The sequence below is a fragment of the Symphalangus syndactylus genome, chromosome 7 (genome assembly GCF_028878055.3).
Source record: "Symphalangus syndactylus isolate Jambi chromosome 7, NHGRI_mSymSyn1-v2.1_pri, whole genome shotgun sequence".
NCBI classification, from domain to species: domain Eukaryota; kingdom Metazoa; phylum Chordata; class Mammalia; order Primates; family Hylobatidae; genus Symphalangus; species Symphalangus syndactylus.
The window spans coordinates 27,748,959-27,768,194 of NC_072429.2; the positions used below are offsets into that span (position 1 = coordinate 27,748,959).

The 19,236-nt window shown below is 41.9% G+C and overlaps 1 protein-coding gene across 17 annotated transcripts in view; it reads left to right on the plus strand.

The window, feature by feature from the left end:
• The first annotated feature begins 1,740 nt into the window (after window positions 1-1,740).
• The window catches only part of EBF1 (EBF transcription factor 1), a 405,670-nt gene continuing 388,174 nt past the window's right edge, over window positions 1,741-19,236 (plus strand). For 10 of the 17 annotated variants that reach the window (XM_055285438.2, XM_055285439.2, XM_055285441.2 and 7 more), the window contains exons 1-5: window positions 1,744-2,726; window positions 4,948-5,104; window positions 5,672-5,735; window positions 6,406-6,461; window positions 17,133-17,206. In XM_055285438.2, coding sequence (XP_055141413.1) covers window positions 2,593-2,726; window positions 4,948-5,104; window positions 5,672-5,735; window positions 6,406-6,461; window positions 17,133-17,206 — 485 coding nt within the window. In that variant the 5' untranslated portion in view covers window positions 1,744-2,592. Of the gene's footprint in view, window positions 2,727-2,822; window positions 4,854-4,947; window positions 5,105-5,671; window positions 5,736-6,405; window positions 6,462-17,132; window positions 17,207-19,236 lie in introns of those variants that run through there. The other 7 variants (XM_055285450.2, XM_055285451.2, XM_055285448.2 and 4 more) reach the window with 4 other exon arrangements.

A 19,236-nucleotide genomic window follows, 5' to 3' on the forward strand; every position in this document is an offset into this window, starting at 1 on the left:
GGAAGAGATGGCATTAATTATGGTACCAGGGGAAAGTGCTCAGCACACAAGAGGTCTAGATTACATGTGTGAGAGCTGGGCAGGCCTGGTGCACAGAAGGTAAAGCAGTGTTTGAGGACAGTGGCCATGCACTGCAGGCCAGGACCACACTCTTTCATCCAGTTTAGGAATCAGGAAGTGGCTCCACTGCTCTGCCAAGAGCACAAAGCATAACTCTTGCCTGTCTCTATTCAACATGGGCATGTGTACTTTTCCATCACTGACCCCATAAGCTTCCTAAATCAAAGGACCAAGGAAGGCCAGCAGAAAGGGGACCTGGATTTCTGGCAGATAATTTCCCCTTAGCAGATTTGGCTGCAGTCAGGGAGTTCCTTTGAGGGCAATGAAACAGAAGTTCACCATGTGCTTATTAGAGGTTACAACCTGCTAAAAAATGATGGGGCACATTACCCAGAAACTTCTAGCTATTTCCTTTGCCAGCCGCAAAGATACATGCTGAAAAGCCTGAGGAAGTAGACACTTTCGTCCTTTTTTCTTTCCCTTTTTCCTTTCATCTCTCCCATTTCCATTCGTTCCTCCTCCCTGTCTCCTTCTTTCTCTCTCCCTCCTTCCTTCCCATTTTCTCTTCCCCTTCTTCCTTCCCCTTTTCTTCTTTCCTCCCCACCATCCTTCTCTTCTACCCCCACCCTTTTCATATGGCAAAGACAGAGTTAGGAAGGATTTGTTCAAGCCCTCCTTTTTAACAGGAAGAATAAAGGAGGATGAGAAAAACCCTGCACCAAATAACCAGCTAATCAAGGACGGTTAACATTGCTGTTGCTTTGGTAGTTACTCTAAAAACAAACAAACAAACCAACTACTTGGGGTGGGGATGAGGGGTTGGCATTTAATTTGAGAAAATTTAAAAACGCATCCTGACACAGCCCCAGTGAGAGCATTCATTCCACCATTCACATATCTCGAGGACTGCCCAAGAGAGGTGAGCGTGTGAGTGAGAACAGTGCCCAACCCTGGCAGCCTCTAGGCTAGCGGCTGGGAGAGAAGCGTTTCAGAGGCCAAGGTGGGAGCAGAGCCTGGTACCCCACTTCCTGGGGACCCACAGCGCCTCATTTGCCGGGGCCCAGCGTCCATTCATCCCTCCCAGCGTGGAGGCCGTGCCCCTCCGCGAGTTACCAGCCCCGACCTCGCGCACCCATATTCCATCCCACCACCCCCGCCTCAAAGCGAAGAGGTGGGCACCTGGGACGCGCGTCCTGCTTTTTCTGCCCGGGATCTCCCGTCTCCTCCACTTTTGTCCCCGACGTCCCAGAACAGCGGAGCAGGACGCGGCATCAGCCCTGGGAGGGCGCAGCCTGCGAGCCTCCAGCGCGCTCAGGGCGCGGCGAGGATGCTAATGGACTGCAATGGCCAGGATGCAGACCCCCAGCTCAATTTCCTGAGGAAGACACCCGCCTCCCTTTCCCTCTGTCCCCTCTCCGTCCTCGCTCGGACCCGCTCCTCCCCAGCCCAGACGCCAGTGCTCAGCGCTCCCTCGCTCGCCACTTTGCGAGGAACTTTGGCCGGCTCCCCTGCGCCACCGGGAGCGGGATGTTAATGAGAGAGCGTGGCCTGGCGCCGCCAGCGAGCCGGCTCCCGGGCCGCGATTGGCTGCGGCGGGCGGAAAGATGACGTTATGCAAACGAAGGGGCGGGGCCTCGAGGCGCGGGCCCCGCCTCCTCCCTTTGGGGTTAGTGTGCCTGTGTTTAGCTCTGGGGAGAGTCAAACTGGATTCCATAGGGAAAGCCTGCAAATCACTTCTATTTTAGCAAGGAGAAAACAGAATCTCCATCCAGCAGGGTCCACCCCTCTCTCTCCCTCTCCTCTCTCTCTATCTCTCTTTCCCTCCCCCCCTTTCCTCTCTCCCTCTCTCCCCTTCCCCCCACCCTCTCTGGTGTATCTGTCTACGGCAACCAGCGTCCTCCTCATCTACACGCAAAGGAAAGAAACATCTTTGGTTGGGAGAGAAGGAGGAAAAAAAAAGAGAGAGAGAGGAAAAAACTTGCCTGGTTGTGGAAAATGACACTTGAAGTAGCAAAGCCGGCAGCGCGAGTTGAGTCTATTGTTTCTTAAATTGCCATCAGGGTTTTTTTTTTTTTTTTTTTTTTTTTTTCTTCCTGCTTCTTCAAGTGAAGGGTACCTCTACAAAAGGAAACTCCAGCCCCTCCTGTCCTCCACCGGCCTGTGATCATTACAAAAAAAAAAAAAAAAGCAAAAAAAAAAAAAAAGCACCCAAACCAAAAATCAACCAACCAAAACAACCCCCAACAGCCAAGCATACATCTCTAATTTTATTATTTTGGTCTTTTCGTTGGATTTTCCCTTTCTTCTTTTTTTCGGGTTATCGCTCAGTTTTGAGCAGAGGTTTACATTTTTTAAAAATTTGCTTTCCAGCCCGCCTTGATCTTCTAAGTGCGAGTTCATCGTCTGAGAAAAAAAATCTCTGGTTGGCGTTTTTGTTTCTTTTCTTTTTCTTTCTTTTCTTTCCTTTTTTTTTTTTTTTTTTTAAATTTTTTTCAAGGGGGAGGAGATTTTCCACAAGAAAAGGTTGTTTTCATGTTTGGGATTCAGGAAAGCATCCAACGGAGTGGAAGCAGCATGAAGGAAGAGCCGCTGGGCAGCGGCATGAACGCGGTGCGGACGTGGATGCAGGGCGCCGGGGTGCTGGACGCCAACACGGCGGCGCAGAGGTGGGTACCGCGCGGGGACCGAGGCCGAGGTGAGCCGCGAGCGGGAGAGCCGGGAGTCGGCGGCGGCGGCGGCAGCGGCAGCTGCTGCCGCGGGGCCGGGCCGCGGGGTGCGTCCGCAGCCGCTGCGCTCCGCTCTCCGCCGGGGCTCCGCGCTCTCCAGCCGCTCTGCCTTCGTCGCCTTCGGCCGGAGGACCTGGAGCTGTCTGCGAGGAGCCCACGCTTTGCCAGCACTTTCCCCTGCCTCGTCTGTGACTGTTTTCATTTTGTTTTAACCCAGAAGAGGCGTCTCAACACAGCATGTTGGATATCTGTGTTTTATGTTTTTATGTGATTGCTCTTTCTTTTCCGGCCGGCTGTCTTTTCTTCTTTCCCTTCGCTCTTCCTTTCTCTCTTTTCTTTCTTTCTTTCTTTCTCTTCCTTCTTCCTTTCTTCTTTCCTTTCTTTCTTCTTTTCTTTTTCTTTTCTTTTTTCTTTCCTTCTTTTCTTTTTCCTTTTTCTTTCCCTTCCCTCTTCCTGCCTTTCTTTTTTCTTTCTTCCTTCTTTCCTTTCTTCCCTCCTTTATTTTCTTCTCTTCTCCTTCCTCTTCCTTTCTTTCCCTCTTCCCTCCTTCCATTTCTTTCGTTCTTCTTTCTTTCCTGTCTCTCTTCCTGCCTTCTTTTCTTTCTTCTTTCTTTCATTTCCTTCTCTCATTTCTTTCCCCCACCTTCCCTTAATTCCTCCCTCACTCTTTTCCTTCCTCCCTTCCTCTCTCCATTTTCTTTCTCTTCTTTCTTCAGCTTCCCTCCTTTCTCCTCTTTCTCCTTTCCTTACCTCTCTGGCTCTCCTGTTTTTTCGTCCCATTTCTCCCCTGAGTCTTCTCTTATTTCTGCTATCTGGTTCTCTTCCCTCCCTCTCTGTCTTTCAGTTTTTCTTAGTCTACCGGTAGAATAGCAACTCCCAACTTTAATTCTGACATCTCCCAAAAGTCTTCTCCACCCCCTGTCACCATGGCCCCTTCCAGCCCCTCTCTCACTCGCGGCTCCCTAGACACCAGACTGTGTGGCCTGGAGGCATTGCCCTTGGAGGTTGACCTGAGGGAACTTTCCTGGGCACACCCAAGGCCCTTTCCCAGGCTCCTGGTCCTAAGTGAGAAATGGCCTTTTTCCCCCCATTAAGTCACCAGCTGAGCTTGGGACAGTGGGGGATCTGGTGGCCCCAGGCCCTATCGGACTCAGAGTGCGGAAGGGGAAGAAGGAAGATGACTAATTACATCATCTCCAGCTTCCCTGGGCTGGGGACAATTGTCCCCGACGCTGTTCCCATCCCCACTGAGTATTAGGATGGGGGTGGGTGGTAGTGAGAGTGAATTGGGTAACTGGGCTGGAAGTGAAAGTGTGTGCGCGGGGCGCTCGTGTGTGTTCGTGTATGTGTGTGTGTGTGCCTGTGCGCGCTTGTGTTGGGCAGGTCCGGCTGTCAGTGGCCGCCTGGCGCCCCAGGCGCTCCAGCCTCCCGTCGCCGGCCGGCGCACTGAGCCAGCAGCCCCGGGCTTTAGGATTTCTGAAATGAGTGTGAGGATTTCTGCGGAAAAGCGAAACTTTGTTAGGACAGGTCTTTAAGAAAACACCCCTCTTCCCTTTTTCACAGCGACCACCCGCGACAGTTCTGAGCCCCGCCCTCGGACCCTTCTCCACATGCTTTTTGGTGGTGGGGGGATGTGGCTTCCCAAGGCCAGGCACTCGCAGTTGGCCGGAGCGTGAGGGGTTCCTGGAGGGTGGCTGCTGCGGCGAGACGCCGAGCGTGTTTTCCATCCATTCCCACCTGCCCTGCTAGCTGAGACGTGAGATTCGAGGGGTGCCGGAATAGAACTGTGGGTTCTATTCCGCGAAGGTGGGTTCACTTCATCCACCGCTACTTTTCTTCCTCCCCACGCAGTGCGTGTCAGGTAGGAGTAAATGTTTATAGCGTTTCATCTCGCGCGCAAAACCCAAACAAAACTTTCACACCTCTTCAGCGAGTTCTGAGGACGCACGCGTCCCTTGGCGGAGAGGACGAGGACATGAGGGGACATGTGCGTCCCGTTGTCAGCTGGGTCTATGTAGCCTGAAGGGGCGTGAAGAGCGCCCACTGGATGTTTTGGGGAAAGAGGAGGTGGGTGTTTGAGGGTTCGAGTGTGTGTACAGGGTGACAAGGGGCGCGGGTCGGCGTCCGGTTTAGCCATCTAACTCTGCGTCTTTGGCCGCAGCGGGGTGGGTCTGGCCCGGGCTCACTTTGAGAAGCAGCCGCCTTCCAATCTGCGGAAATCCAACTTCTTCCACTTCGTCCTGGCCCTCTACGACAGACAGGGCCAGCCCGTGGAGATCGAGAGGACAGCGTTTGTGGGGTTCGTGGAGAAGGAAAAAGTAAGTGGGCGCAGCGCTGTCGCCCCTCGTCCCCGGCTCGGCTCGGGAGCAGGCCCAGGAGCCTTGGGCGGCGCGCCCTTCCTTGAGTGCAAAGCATCCATAACACACTTCTATGTGGGGGTCCCCCAAGCCACTTCCCATCCCAGACGAACCCAGGGTCCTGGTCCACTGGCTCCTTCTCCAGAAAAGTTCGCACGGAGCCCCCAGAGCTAGAGAGAGGCAGGCCTGGCTCTACAATCCACAGCCAGGGGCACCCGGGATGAACCCGCCCTCCACTACCAGATTACGCACCGCCTGCCTCTGGTGGCCGGGGCACGAGCCCCTAGGCGCTGGAAAGAGGATCGCCCGTGTGGGCCCGACCGAATTTTCTTTTGGGAGAGAGGGAGCAGTCAGGAACGGGGGGCGGAGGAGGGATCACAATTGGCCGCAATTTATGCTGCTACCGTGGCTGGCTGGCTCACCAGCGAGGGTCCCGGCTTGGGGAAAGTTGCCTCGAAAGTTGGTCCACTCGCTCACGCAGACCTCTCTCCTGCATCTCTTGTGTCTTTGCGTCCTGATGCAACCCAGGAAGCCAACAGCGAAAAGACCAATAACGGAATTCACTACCGGCTTCAGCTTCTCTACAGCAATGGTGAGGCCCGGGTCGGGTCTATGCCCTCACCCTGGGGCTCCGGGTCTGGGCAGGGGGCGCAGGGAGCTCCAGGTGGAAGAAATCCTCCAGCGAAGGTCAGTCATCCGCTTTATTCGAGGTGAATCAGCCTCTCCTAAATTTCGCCCCAGGAGGTTTCACCTGAGGAGGCTCCGAGTGGCCCAAGAACCTTATCGGTCTCGCGTTTACCTGGGGCCAGGTGTAGTGCCTCATCCCTCCCTGAGCCACTTTCATTCTTCCTCCCCTTCCTGAGGCCTGTTCCTTTGGCTTGGCCCAGGCTCCAGGCCCAAGGCCCCTTGGGCTTAGGGGCCAGGAAGGGTCATGGCCTTGAAGGCTGCGTGCGAGAGCAGAGGGACTCTTGCCGTGAGAATAGACAAGTCGGGGTACCCCCATCCCAGTCCCAGCTGCAGAACTTGCGGTCTGGCTTCCAGGAGCGCTAAGGCAAGGCCAGCAGCACCTCTCTGGACACTGGGGAAGGGAGATCCTGGCTGTATTTTCCAGGACAGTGGGAGTTCCAATCAGCCTTGGAGCCCCTTTCGCGGTATGTGTGTGGGGGTTTCGTTGTTATTTTTTGTTGTTGTTTAGTTATTGTCCACCCACCCTCCATCGCCTCTCACTTAATTCTCCTCCCTTTCCTCATTTCCAACCCTAGGGATACGGACGGAGCAGGATTTCTACGTGCGCCTCATTGACTCCATGACAAAACAAGTAAGTTTCTTGATTTTGGGCCACGGGGGACTCTGTCACAAAATTCAGGGCAGTCAAGAAGCTAGTTGCTCCACCGCAGGTGGGCTGGGACTCTAACTCTAAAAGCCAGAGGGGGCGGCTCAGACCACACTTGCACCGCCTTCCAGTGTCCATTCATGCACTTGCACCGCCGCGTGGGGATGAGGGCTCGAAGGCGCCGTCCCTCCAAGGGAACTCGGGCCTTGTGAATTAAGACTGCAGGGTGCTGAGTGGCGAGAATAAAGGCTGAATTTCCTCTGACCCGGACAGGGAGCCCCGAAGGGCGCAAAAGGTGCCCAGGGACCCTGGTGCGGAGTGGGCTGAACCTCTGAAACCCAAGCTAGCCAGGCCTCCCGGAGAGGCAGAGGGGCGAGGGGCTGCGGGAGCGGAGGAGGGGTGGCAGAGGCGGCTTCCCCAGGAATGATGAGATGGGCTGAGATCGCAGATGACCATTCTGCAGATTTGTTTTCAAAGGGAGTGATGGTGAAGGTAGCGTTGAAAGAGGGAGCGACAATTGTTAGAGGATATTTTGCAAAAACCCTCCTGCTTTTGCCTCCAAGTTTGGCAGGAAGCCAGGCAGCATGAGTGAGCTTGTGGTCTTAAAGGTACATAGACGGCATTTTCTTAAGCTCCCAACACTCGGGTGTCAAGCAGTATACATTAAGGTTGAGTTATGGTTTAAAAGATACAATTATGAGCCGAGTCAGAAAAGAGGCCTGACGTTTTAATGAGGCACAGGAGCTTTTCCCCCTTCTTCTTAATTTTAAGAAAAAGTTTAGTTTCAGAATTAAGTAGCTGGTTATGTAGTTGGAGGAGTTAGTAGCAGAAAAAAGAAGACAGCTTTATTGGGTGGGGGAAAGAAATCAGAACAAAGAAAAAAGTTATCCATTGTGTACTAACCAGCAATTTAGCAAGAGGATTAAAATTTATTTACTTGATTATGATTTTAGAATGTTTCCTTTAAAGTAAGAGAAATGATTTTCTTTCATAGATATTGCTAAGAAAGTTTCAAATTAGGGTATATATGCATGTTTAAAAATTGTTTTTAGATACACCACGGCTTAAATATGTGGCAGAAATGTCACATTAATAAGCTGTTGGGCATTTTAAAAATCTAATCTTCAAGAACCAATTTATTAACAGCTATTTTTGATGATCACTTTCATATTTCGATGTGACACCAGTAGAAAACAAGAGTATAAGCTCTATCTTTTAAAATAAAAATAAGTATTGATTGAAATCTGTTTCATGTTATTTGCCTAAAATATTTGGCTTTCTTAAAAATCTGTTTATTTCTCAGTTGATTGCTCAGAGTAAATCACCATTTATAATTTTGGTCTTGGTTTTATTTTCTTTAATGGATTTAATCATTACATAGGATAATTCCCTTTCATTTGGACACTCCATTTTTTTTTTTTTGCCTTCCAAGGCAGAAACACAAAAGCCTGATTTTTAATAACTTTTTTTTCTTTTGCGATGTCAAAATAAAAATGTCTTAAGTGGAGTTTTGTTTTCCAAAATTGCCTTCGATACCCTGGATATCCTTTCCTGCCATACTCATTACAGGAAAAAAAAAAAAAGTTGGGAGTGAGAGGGGGAAAGTAGAAACTCTAAGACATACTCTATATGTATTTATTAGGATTTACTTTCTAAAAGATAAAAGGCACACATACACAAATCAGTACATAAGGCCCGTCTGCTTGTGCAACATTGACCAATGAAATATTAAATTATAGGTAGCACTATGAAATGAACAATTGTAAGAAGCACAGAATTAAGACATATTTGAAGTGATTAATCGCTCTCTGAAATAAACCTCCTCAAAATTTTATTTTAAGTCTCTCTAGTCAAAAAATGCCACTACTAATTGATTTTCCCATTACGGGATGAACTTACTTTATACTCATATAAAAATGGGGGGAGAATCATCTTTTGATATTTTTAAAGCAATACATCAAATATCATTTTACTAACAAGGTCATAGAGCTTAAGAAAAACTGCAGCTTAAGGCATTCTTTGGCCACTTGGTGTCATAAATTCTATCAGGAAAGAGGGAGGAAGAGAGAGAGAAAGAGAGAGAGAGAGGAATAAGAACAAGATTAGTTTTATTTTCGATAATAGCACTTACGAGAAAGTCATTTGCCATAATATGACATCTCAGTAAAAGTCAAAATTATAAATGCATGCAATGATGTATTTGGGTGGGGAGTGGCCTGAGAAAAGGCTTAATAATTATCTAAGTCTAAAAAATATCAGGAAAAGGAATATTTCAAAGCATACCTGTGTGCTTTCATAATAATTGTTTAAATAACCACCTCTCTGTAGCTTTCACTTTGAAAGGCAGTTCCTACTCATTATCCAATTGCTTGTTCTTTGATTATGTGCTGCAAGTTTTGGAAGTAGGTTAGCTTCTTGTCTACAGGGTTAATACAATGGCCTCCAAAAAGCAGATAGACGAGTGTGAAGAAGCTTAACTTTCCCTAGGTGTGACAAAAAAATAATTTATATTTAGCCTTAATGAGTAAAACAGTGAATCTTCATCTAGCTTGAAATTATTCTATCATAATTAAATACCAAGTCTGATTTAAAATTTCTTGAATCTTTGATTTTAGTTTAATATACAGTGGCTCCTTAAATCAGATGTAAGTCTTGATATAAACTGATTGATTAAATGATTACATTTTTTTTCCTGTGAAATTCTTCCTCATAGATTATGGATTTTGATAATTATTTAGAGTACAGAATGAAACCCTTCTGGTCTGATAAGTTCTGATAACATCATCAATTGTGGAAGGAATACCTAGCCACTGTTCAAGTGTCTTTCTTAGCTGCCTGTTTATTATAACATTTTTCCTATCAGAGACACAGCTTTATGTGAGTGATGTCATATCCTTGACTAGAAAGTGGGGTTAAAACCCAAAAGGAATTTTGGGCAAGCAAAATTTAAAACTATTTGTGCATTCTATATTTCCATAAACTGTTCTTGATCTTGGGTGGAATAAGCAGCATTGAGATAAAAAAGAAATGTACTCAATCAACCAAGATGTATTGGTATGACATAGTATTTCACACCTTTTCAAAGTGTCTCATTAGACTATTTTGGGTAATGACTCTTAATTTTTGGACTCTACCAGGAAAGATGAAGCTTCATTAGAAATGAATATATAAGAATCTGAGATCCCTTATCACTATGCCTTCATTGTAAAGCACACAGGATATAATATTTTAAAAATTCATCCACCAACTAGAAAATAAGAGGCTTGCTTTTGGGAAGCGTTGTTCAAAACCAAGTTTAGCTGGACTAAAAATAGTTTGTTTTCGTGTCATTACTGTTTTTGGTATTCCATTAGTGAGCATGCAGAATGCCCTGTAGGACCCAGAAGTTTATGGCTGTTGCATCCAGAAACAATATCTACTGCAGAAGCTCAAATGAATCCAGTGGGGGAGGTCTGAGGTTTAGTGGGCATCCTTTCAGATTTTCATGTAGTATTTGAAATATGATTACATTCTGTGGATTGCTATAGTAAGTTATTTATCTTTAAATAGTTTTTTTTAAAGTTTAGCTTATCTTCCCTCTTACCATCTTGCTTTAAAAGAGTGATATTTTATAATTCAAAGAAAAGATACCAAATTGTATTAAGTTATCAAAACAAAACACTCTCTTCCCCTAAACAAAAGCCTGTTTGAGAAGGAGAAAATCATAGTCACATAATCCTTGTATGTATGGATTTGAAAGTAGGTGATGTAGTGAGGAGACTGTGAAAAGAGTCCCAAGACAGTGGGGGGTTCAAGGTACAATCATCAGAAATGCTATCAGGTTTCTCTTCCCAGCTAGACTTCTTTATATATTTGTTTTGATCTTCCCCGTACTTTAAGTTATTGATGCAAGTGTATTTTTTTCTACTGATTGTTTCATTATATCCTGCCATGGCTACATAGATTTGCTTAACAACCCTTTCAGTTCTTGGTTCTTCATTGGTAGATAAACACATTTTCAGTATATCAATAAGTTCCGAAGGAATTCACTAGGCCAGCAGAGAGGTTCTTTCATATATTTGGGGAAATAAACAAACAAAAAAGGACACAGCAAGTTTATAGTCAGAGGCCATATTTCAGCAGCTTTCTCTCTCTTTTGGTAACATGTCAAAAATGCAGGTGATTTAAATTTCCTTGCACATAGAGGAATGAAGAAGTTTGGAATTTTTATGCATGATCAGGACCTGTGTTTGGGAAAATGTAAACTCATCACAGTGGAAAATGTGTTGTTTGGAGTCTGGGGGTGAAAACAAAGCTGATGGTTTTGGAGAGATTGCCGGAGCCAGATGGCCTAGTACTTCCCCAGTCTGGCGGGCCAACTGCTCCCTCCTGGATAATATACAGCCATTTGTTCAGGGATATTTACGCTAGAGCTGTTTCCATGTGAATGTTTGAACAGCATTAAAAACGAACATATTAGTAGAGATGCATTTATTGAACTCATATGACTGTACAGATAGTCTGTTCTCTCTGTCTTCTATTGCTGAGAGCAATGAAGGAGTGTTTGGACATTGGTGAATTGTCTACATAGTTGTTGAGCAAGAATGGTCTGGTCTTAGTGAGCAATTAAAATACATCAATGTTTGGAATCAGGCTAATGGAAATAATGTTAGCACCTACCTTGAAGCTCTGTTGTGAGAATTAAATAACTTCATACGTGTTAAGAACTTAGAACAGCAACTGGTACAAATTAAGTGCTTAATAAATTAGAAGTTTTATTATTATTATTATTATTATTGCCCCATTGGGTTGACAAAGCCAATTGTATTTATTAATATAGGTGTAAATATAGTTACCATAGGAGAGAAATATCTTTTATTTGTGCTAGAAAAAGAAATACAATATGGGATTGTTAGAGTGATTTAGTTTTTTTATGGTATTTGAATAATATAAGGGGTTTTAGCTCTTTGAGACATAAAAGATGCATTCTAAAGCTAACTGCTTTTGGTGCACATTCTCTTTTTATTCAGGGCTGTGATGTAACTGAACAGCATACTGAATCTGATATCATTCCTTCGCAACTTTCCTAATTCACTTCTGAAAATGGGCCTGCTTAGCTGCTGAGCTGAAATTACATCTTTGTAATTTGTTCACCAGTAGCCAAGCTACTAATTGAAGCAAAATTATTTTTTTATTTTATTCCACTACTAATGTTGGATTGCTGTTTGACACGTTGTTTATGAAATGTCAGATTTGTAGTGTTTCCTTTGGCATGGTTTAATTGTTAACTAGTGTGCCTTCACCTACTGGAAATTTCTAAAATCAGATTAGCTGGCACCTTTTTTTTTTTTTTTTTTTTTAACGACAAGCAGTAGAACTTGGTGGTTGAATGTAATGATTATTATTATAGTGTGTTGATATTGTAGGTGTGCATATCATTTTTTGATTAGCTCAATTCTTGGTAATTTGCTGCTAAAGTCTTGTTGACAGTTTGCATTCAGAAGATATTTCACTTTTGGTTAAAGCAGGTACTTTGTACTTTTATGAACTTATTCTCTTAGGTGACAAAGTAGGTTTGGCTTTTTATTTTGTAAGGGGAAAAAGGAGTAACATATTTTCAAGGTACTGTTTTGATTTAAATAGAAAATTAGGAGTCTTTGTTAGTTACTGATAATTTTTCTTTTCCCTCCCTCGAATCCTTTCTTCCTTCCTTCCTCTCTTTTTCTTAATTTCTTTTCCTTCCTTTCCTTTCTCCTTTTTTTTTCTTCTCTTCTTTCTTTCTTTTCTTTTCTTTTTTCTTTTTCCTCTTCCTCTTCTTCAACTAATGATGATAAGTTTCCTTTTGTTTGGTTATAAATCAAGAAAGGCTCCTAATGAAAATATTTTATTTCTAAAAATCCTTTGGATTTTGCTGAACCAAAGTCAAAAGTATTCTCTTCACCGCCTTTATTTTGGTGTGGAACACAAAGAGTTAAAACTATTAGAAAAGTAAACACAGAAAAACCATGTTCAATTCTCTGTATTTCCTTTGGCATCCTATTGAAGTGTGATCCCGGTGTACATTCACTGTGTATTTTTTCATTTTACTGTGTGGTCTTTACCCATAGTAAGTTTCAATTAACTTTTAAGACCTAGCGGTATTTAAGAAAAGCTAGAATGAACTATGCTTCACAGTATGCCTTTCAAAACAGTGGCAACTAAGGCAGGTTTTGTATATTGATTGATTGGTTGATTTTCAAAGATATTACAGGTTACTTTATAATTGAGCGTTTAGAATTGATGATATTTTATTCATAACAGTAAAATTTCCAGAGCTGTTTTTGCATAAGAATATGAAAGTTTAACAATTTCTATGTTTTCTTCTTTAGTTAATTATTTTAAATATCCTTTAAAAGCCCCTTAATCTGAAGTGAAGAGAGTATCAAAAAATAATATGAGATATTTTCTTTCTACTTATTAGAGTATGACAGTAGAAAAGGCAGGCTAGTATATCACAAAAATAAATCTGTTCCAAATATGTCCACTTTTGACAGCTTGTTTGTCAATTTCACCAGGTTTTTAAAGTTGAGATGAGGTTAATGTTGTTTACTATTTAACTCTTCCTCTTACACAAGCATTCCTGTCACCTTAAGGGATTTATTTGCCATTGGCAGGATTAATTTAAACATTGTTTTCTACTTGATATTGCATTTTTGTTTCTTAGGTTACAAACCTCAACTTGATTCACTAACAATTGATTTACTTAAATAATATATTTTATATTATTTTTCTCCCCCTCCCACCCATCTATATAGCAGGCATCCCATCTTCACTTCAGATAAACACATTGATTTATTTAAACCAGGGTTGTCTTTGTCCCTCTCACAACAGACAACCTTCCTCATAGTGAGCAGACTCATGATTTACTGTGGAGGATGAAAATAAGCCTTCTTCTTGGTGTTCCATTGTCTGGGCCCTAAACCAGCTGTCTATTAAAATGGTTTCACTTAAAATAGCCAATGCTGTTTATATGCTTCTGTGATCTCCCAGCTGATCCAACCCCAACCAGCTTTACTCATACACCACAGAGGCACATATTTAAATTAGGAAGAAATGCAGAAACTTCTCCTGAAGTTGGTGTTAGCAGGATCCCTGTCTTTTACGGCTTAAAGTCTGGGTTTGCTGAACTGTGGACCAGTGTTGAGCTGTATGCTAAATGTAGATGGTAAAATTGATGTAGGGCTATCAGTTGGGTGTGCAAGCTGCAGGGAGAACTTTATGGCATTTTGAAAATTCTTATTGTTGCCACTCCGCATCAGAGACATTCATCAAAATGAATTTATCGTATATTCTTATAGTCGATCCAATCAGGATGTTGATTTCCATGCCCATACCTTCTGTATGATATGGGTACATGTGTGTATGTGTGTTTAACAATACTTTTCAGTAACAAAAACTGCTTTGGTGAGGTTAGAGGTGGATCTGTCTTTGACTGAATTCCACTCTAGAGCTAACCTCATTACACTGAGTTTCTAGTTTACTTTAGTTACAGGATTTTAGTCCTACTCCATGGTGGAGTCTCACTTGCTTTTATTTCAGAAGTCACAGAGGCAGCACTTCTTTCTCTGCCTTTATGTGCTGAAAATATTGTTCTATAGAGGCCCCAACGAGAGGGAGAGAAGAAACTTCATGCTTGCACTCCTCCCTAGAGTTCCTAACTATTTCTGAGCAAATCCAAACTGATGGTTTCATTTTTCTATGCTTGATTTGGAGAAAGATTCTGTTTTGACTCTGCTGCTGGAAGCATAGTGGCAGTGTGGTATTTGGTGAAGAGATGTATCATGGAGGCGCAGGGCCTTAAACAAGTCATATTCAGTCACCAAAGAAGTGACACAGGATTTCTGGAAGTCTGTATCATCTGCTGTTTAGGGAAGCCATGAATGTATTTGCATTGCAGCATTGCATCCATTGAATATCATCATGGGCCCACTAATTTCAATGGAACCAGCAGTCTTAGTAAAACTAATATTTGCATCATCTAGAAAGAATTGAAATGAAAAGATCTGATGTAACTGATAATTCCCCCGCCTCCAAAAACCAAGCTTTTCTATATATATATATATATATGTGTCTGTGTGTATATATATATTATATATATATTATATATGTGTGTGTGTGTGTGTGTGTGTGTATGTGTGTATACATATATATATTAGGGAAAGCCCCATCAGTATCTGTGAATTTATTTACCAGCTTACTTCTTTTAGCTTAGCATGACAAATATATTATTTTTTAAAGAGTGGTGGAACCAAAACATGACAAATATTAAAGCTGAAACAGAGATTATTATGAGTATTTAGAGAACATACAAACCATGTAGTACTAATAGGATCTAGAAGAAATGCTTCATTAGAGTTTTTTAGCATCATGTATGAGATCTAATAAGTAATTTACTGTGTTTTTAAAAATGTTTTCAGGAGTGATTGCAGGAAATAAAGCAGGCAGATATAATTTTTGGTTTTCAAAACATTTTTAGTTAATGCATTTTCTTGAGTAATGCAACTGCTTAGGATTTTGAAAAGGTCTTTTAAGAATACAGGAAAGAATCATCAATGCATGCTGAAACTAGCGGATGAAAATTTGACACATAATAAGATATTAACACAATCTAGATTACGTCCACAGAAGATAGTTATGAATTGCATAGGGTAAAATAATAACTTTACCCTGGGGAAACCTGGCTGATGATCTCTGATAGCAAGCACTACCTTAACCAGTCAGAATTTATGTTGCCAATAGTGGAACTAGTTAACAACAAGATTTGATACACTGAGAAGAACTCAAAATCACCTCTGTGGTATCCCTGCCCTGAAGTATGTAACTTTAATCCAAGCCTGAGGAAACTCAGGCAAACCCAAATTGAGGGATGTTCTACAAAATAACTGGCTTGTATTCTTCAAAAATATCAATGTCATGAAATATAGAGACTCAGAAATGTTTCATATTAAAGGAGACGTGACAACTGAATGCAGCATTAGATTTTCTTTTGCTGTAAAGGACATTATTGGGTAACTGGTGAATCTCAGTAGGGTCTGTAGGTTCGATTATTGTATCAACATTAATTTTCTGATTTAGATATCTGTACTGTGGTTATGTAAGGGAATTCCTTGTTTTGAAGACATACAGGCTGAAGTATTTAGGGCATGTCTGCAATTTACTTAATAAATGATTCAGAAAAAAATACAGAGAAAAGAATAAAGCAAATTTAATAAAATATAAACATTTTAGTAATCTGGTAAAATCTGGATGAAGAGTATCTTGGAATTCTTTACATATTCTTGAAAGTTTTTTGTAGGTCTACAAGTATGTCAAAGTAAAAACATTTTTAAATTACAAGGTATTATAGGTTAGCTATAAGAAGTGGTTTCGATGGGCCAATGGTGGAGAAGTATTTTCTCCTCATGCAAGTACATTTTCTCATTTTTTATTTTACTGCAATGTTCATTTTGTAACGGGATCAGATACCATAACCACAGTTCTCTCTGAGGATCTATACACACTGGGTCGTAAGTTATACTCATCATTTACAGGTTCTGAAAGTCCCAGGTTCAAAAACAAAGCACATTAGAGCAAACTACAAGTTAGTCTTGTAGCATCTCTATGTACTATATAAAGATAGTCTCCGGCTAATTTAAGTAGTTTTGTCATCAAGGAATTGAGGGCTATAGGAATGTGTGAAAGTAATTTTATTAACAATTTGAAGCCATGTGATATTAGTATTATGCAGTGATACAGTGTTAAATGAGCTAAATGTAGCCCAGTGCAGAGCCCTGCTCTGCTAATAGCTGTGTGTGTTGCTTTGGTCCAGGTATTAACATGTAGATCCATGAAAGCTGAAGTCCCAGGGAATCTTCTTGGGTACTTGAGTAAAATGTTCATTTTACAAACACATTACAAAAAATAGAAAAAACTATTTGGACTGGTGAGGTGGTTTGGGACTCCAGATTTTGAGAGTCAGTTGTAACTCTTCTTAGTTTAGGGAGATAACTCTATGGCTTAAATCCACACACACAGCATATGCCAGCGAGTATTCCTGTTTGGGTGGGTGTACACCGTGTGAGAGCACATGTTCTCAGCCTGTTGATGGGAAGAGGGATTTTCCCTGATTGATGACTCATTGCAAACGTGACACAGTTAGTGAATGGACTCCTTAGTTCACCTACACTTGTTTTCTACTACTCACCCCTGGAAGACTAAATGTTGAGCCTGGAAGTAGTAAAGTGAGGAGGCAAATACATATCATTTAAAAATCAAATCCAAATGCTTTTCTATATTTTCACTGAATAGTATCTCAATCTGCTAAGCCTTCTGGGGTTTCCCTCCTTATTGATGAGATTTATTTATATTCTGTATTAAAAGGAGAATTCTGGCTGTCTTGCCCGTCTCACACTCTGATCCAAAGATGTGCATTGTGGCAAGGTGGTTGAAGGGGCAGAGAGGAACATACCTCGTTCCATGCCTTTCGGGTTAATCCCGAATAACATACCTTCAGACAATTAACCCAGTGATGTCTTTGGCTCCTCAAAGCTAATTTGGCCTTCAGTAGTGGTGAAGTGGTTAAGAACTCAATTGTGATCTTTTTTTTTTTTTCCTGCTACTTGTTTCCATTCTTAGCTAAAACTGTGCTTTTGCTTTTAGGCCATAGTGTATGAAGGCCAAGACAAGAACCCAGAAATGTGCCGAGTCTTGCTCACACATGAGATCATGTGCAGGTAAGAAATATCTTGGTCTCTCCCGTTAATTAGCAAAGAGAAGATGAATTTGCATTTCAAATCTTGGTGAACTTTGGTCTTTTTTTTTTTTTTGGTACACATTTATCTTGCTTCTATAGACAATCTAAAAAGAACTGTTAGATGTGAGTATTTGGTAGTAAAGTGTCAGGCATCACAGTAGTTTTCAATTATTTATTAGATTTCATCCCGAAAGACATACATTTCCATTTTCATATCACACTGTTAATGGGCACAAAGCACTGCCTTCCCCTACTCCCTTAAAATCAAATAAAACAATATAGCCCTTTTAATGTTAATATATGTGCTCAACTGCATTGCTAGTAAAATGAGTAAGAGTTCTATTGATGTCAGCAGAGTCTTCTGTTTGGGTAAGACTTGAAAGTTATACTTCCCCTTTCTAATTCTCCCACTTGAAAATATGACGTCCACACTTAGGCATCATTTCTTCTTAAATTGAATGTGGGTTTTTTTTTTCTTGCCCTTGCATCTCACCTCTTAGTTACCCTATATATAACTCTGACAATGTAGCCAATACTTCTCAGAGGTAGTGAGCTTTCGGAAGGAAGGCAAAGATGCGTCCCTAAAAGGTATAAAATTCATGTGACCTGTAGATGAGTGTCTTTATTTTTGCCTGTAATCAGACTGAAGCTACATTTGAAAACAGGCAAGTAGACCAAATTAACTTCCATGGCCTCAGCCAGGCTTTCCACATGTGAGGGAGCAGGCCAGGGAACAGCCCTTTAACTTGCATTCTTATTCTGCATAAAGTAACACAAGCACTTTGCTCCCAATATATTCTGAATAATTGGATAAAGCATGAAGATGCCACTGTGCATCAGAGAAAGGCTACTAATTGCTTTGTTAACCATGCAGGCTCTTCCTGGCACAATGCTGGCCTGGCTGCTGACTATTACTGACCAATCCGTTTAGGGCTTCAGCTGCTGCCTCAACATGGGTGGGCTTTATTTGCTGCTCATGGACTTGTGGGGGAAAGCAACCTTAAAACTCTACAGGTGGAAAGAAAAAGGGCTTAATGTACTTTCTGAGTGAAATCCCAGATACCAACTTCTTCTATGTCTACAATTATGTATAGATACATAATTTTCATTTTTTCCCTTTTAAAAATATTTCTAACATATTATTCTAAAATATATAGGAGTTTCACAAGTTTTCATTTCAGTGATTTGTAAAACTTGTTAATTATTATGAAAACAGGTTGTTTTTCTCTAATTTTAAAACAGTAGCTGAACCCCCAAAATACGGCAATAGATTTCTTTATAAGATATTATTAGGCAAAAATTAATGTTATATTGTACATAACAATTCTACAATAAAGCTGAGTTGCACCTTTCAGAATTGTGAGTAAAATTCATTTTAGAAAGCGTTAAAACATGACCTCTTTCTTCTTACTATCTTTTTGACCATATCTCTGTTCTGGCTTCTTACAATTAGCATGTCATTAGAATGAATTTTCCATGTTGTACTACATGTGATTCTAGCAAAATAGGAAACAGGAAGATGGATCTCAACCAATAGGCCAAATAACATCTATATATTATAGATTTGCGTCTCATATCTGCACATGTTTAGACTATGCTAGAAATCATTCTAGTCTTGAAACACTTAAAGATATATTATGCCTTTCACACACGGGCCTACCCTCTATTAATGCAGTTTATATTTTTCTTGTTTTTAAAATTCATTGGTCTAAAGTACTTTATTATGCTGGTTGGTGTGCTTTACTGCTGATGTTCTTTCTATTTTTCAGAAACATAAAAATAGCAAAAATAAAATTCTGAAGCCACTGAAGGCAAATGATGATGTTTGTACTGCGTGGCTAAGAGGGAAAAGCCGTATTCAAAATGTCATCCTGCTAATGTTACAGATTACGGGTTTTCCTGGCTGCCTATAGATGTATAAGGGGTACTGTTTGTTTACCAGGCCGCCATGACCCTATTACACAAACCTGTCATCTATTGTGTGGCTAACAGTCTTTTAAATTGCAAATC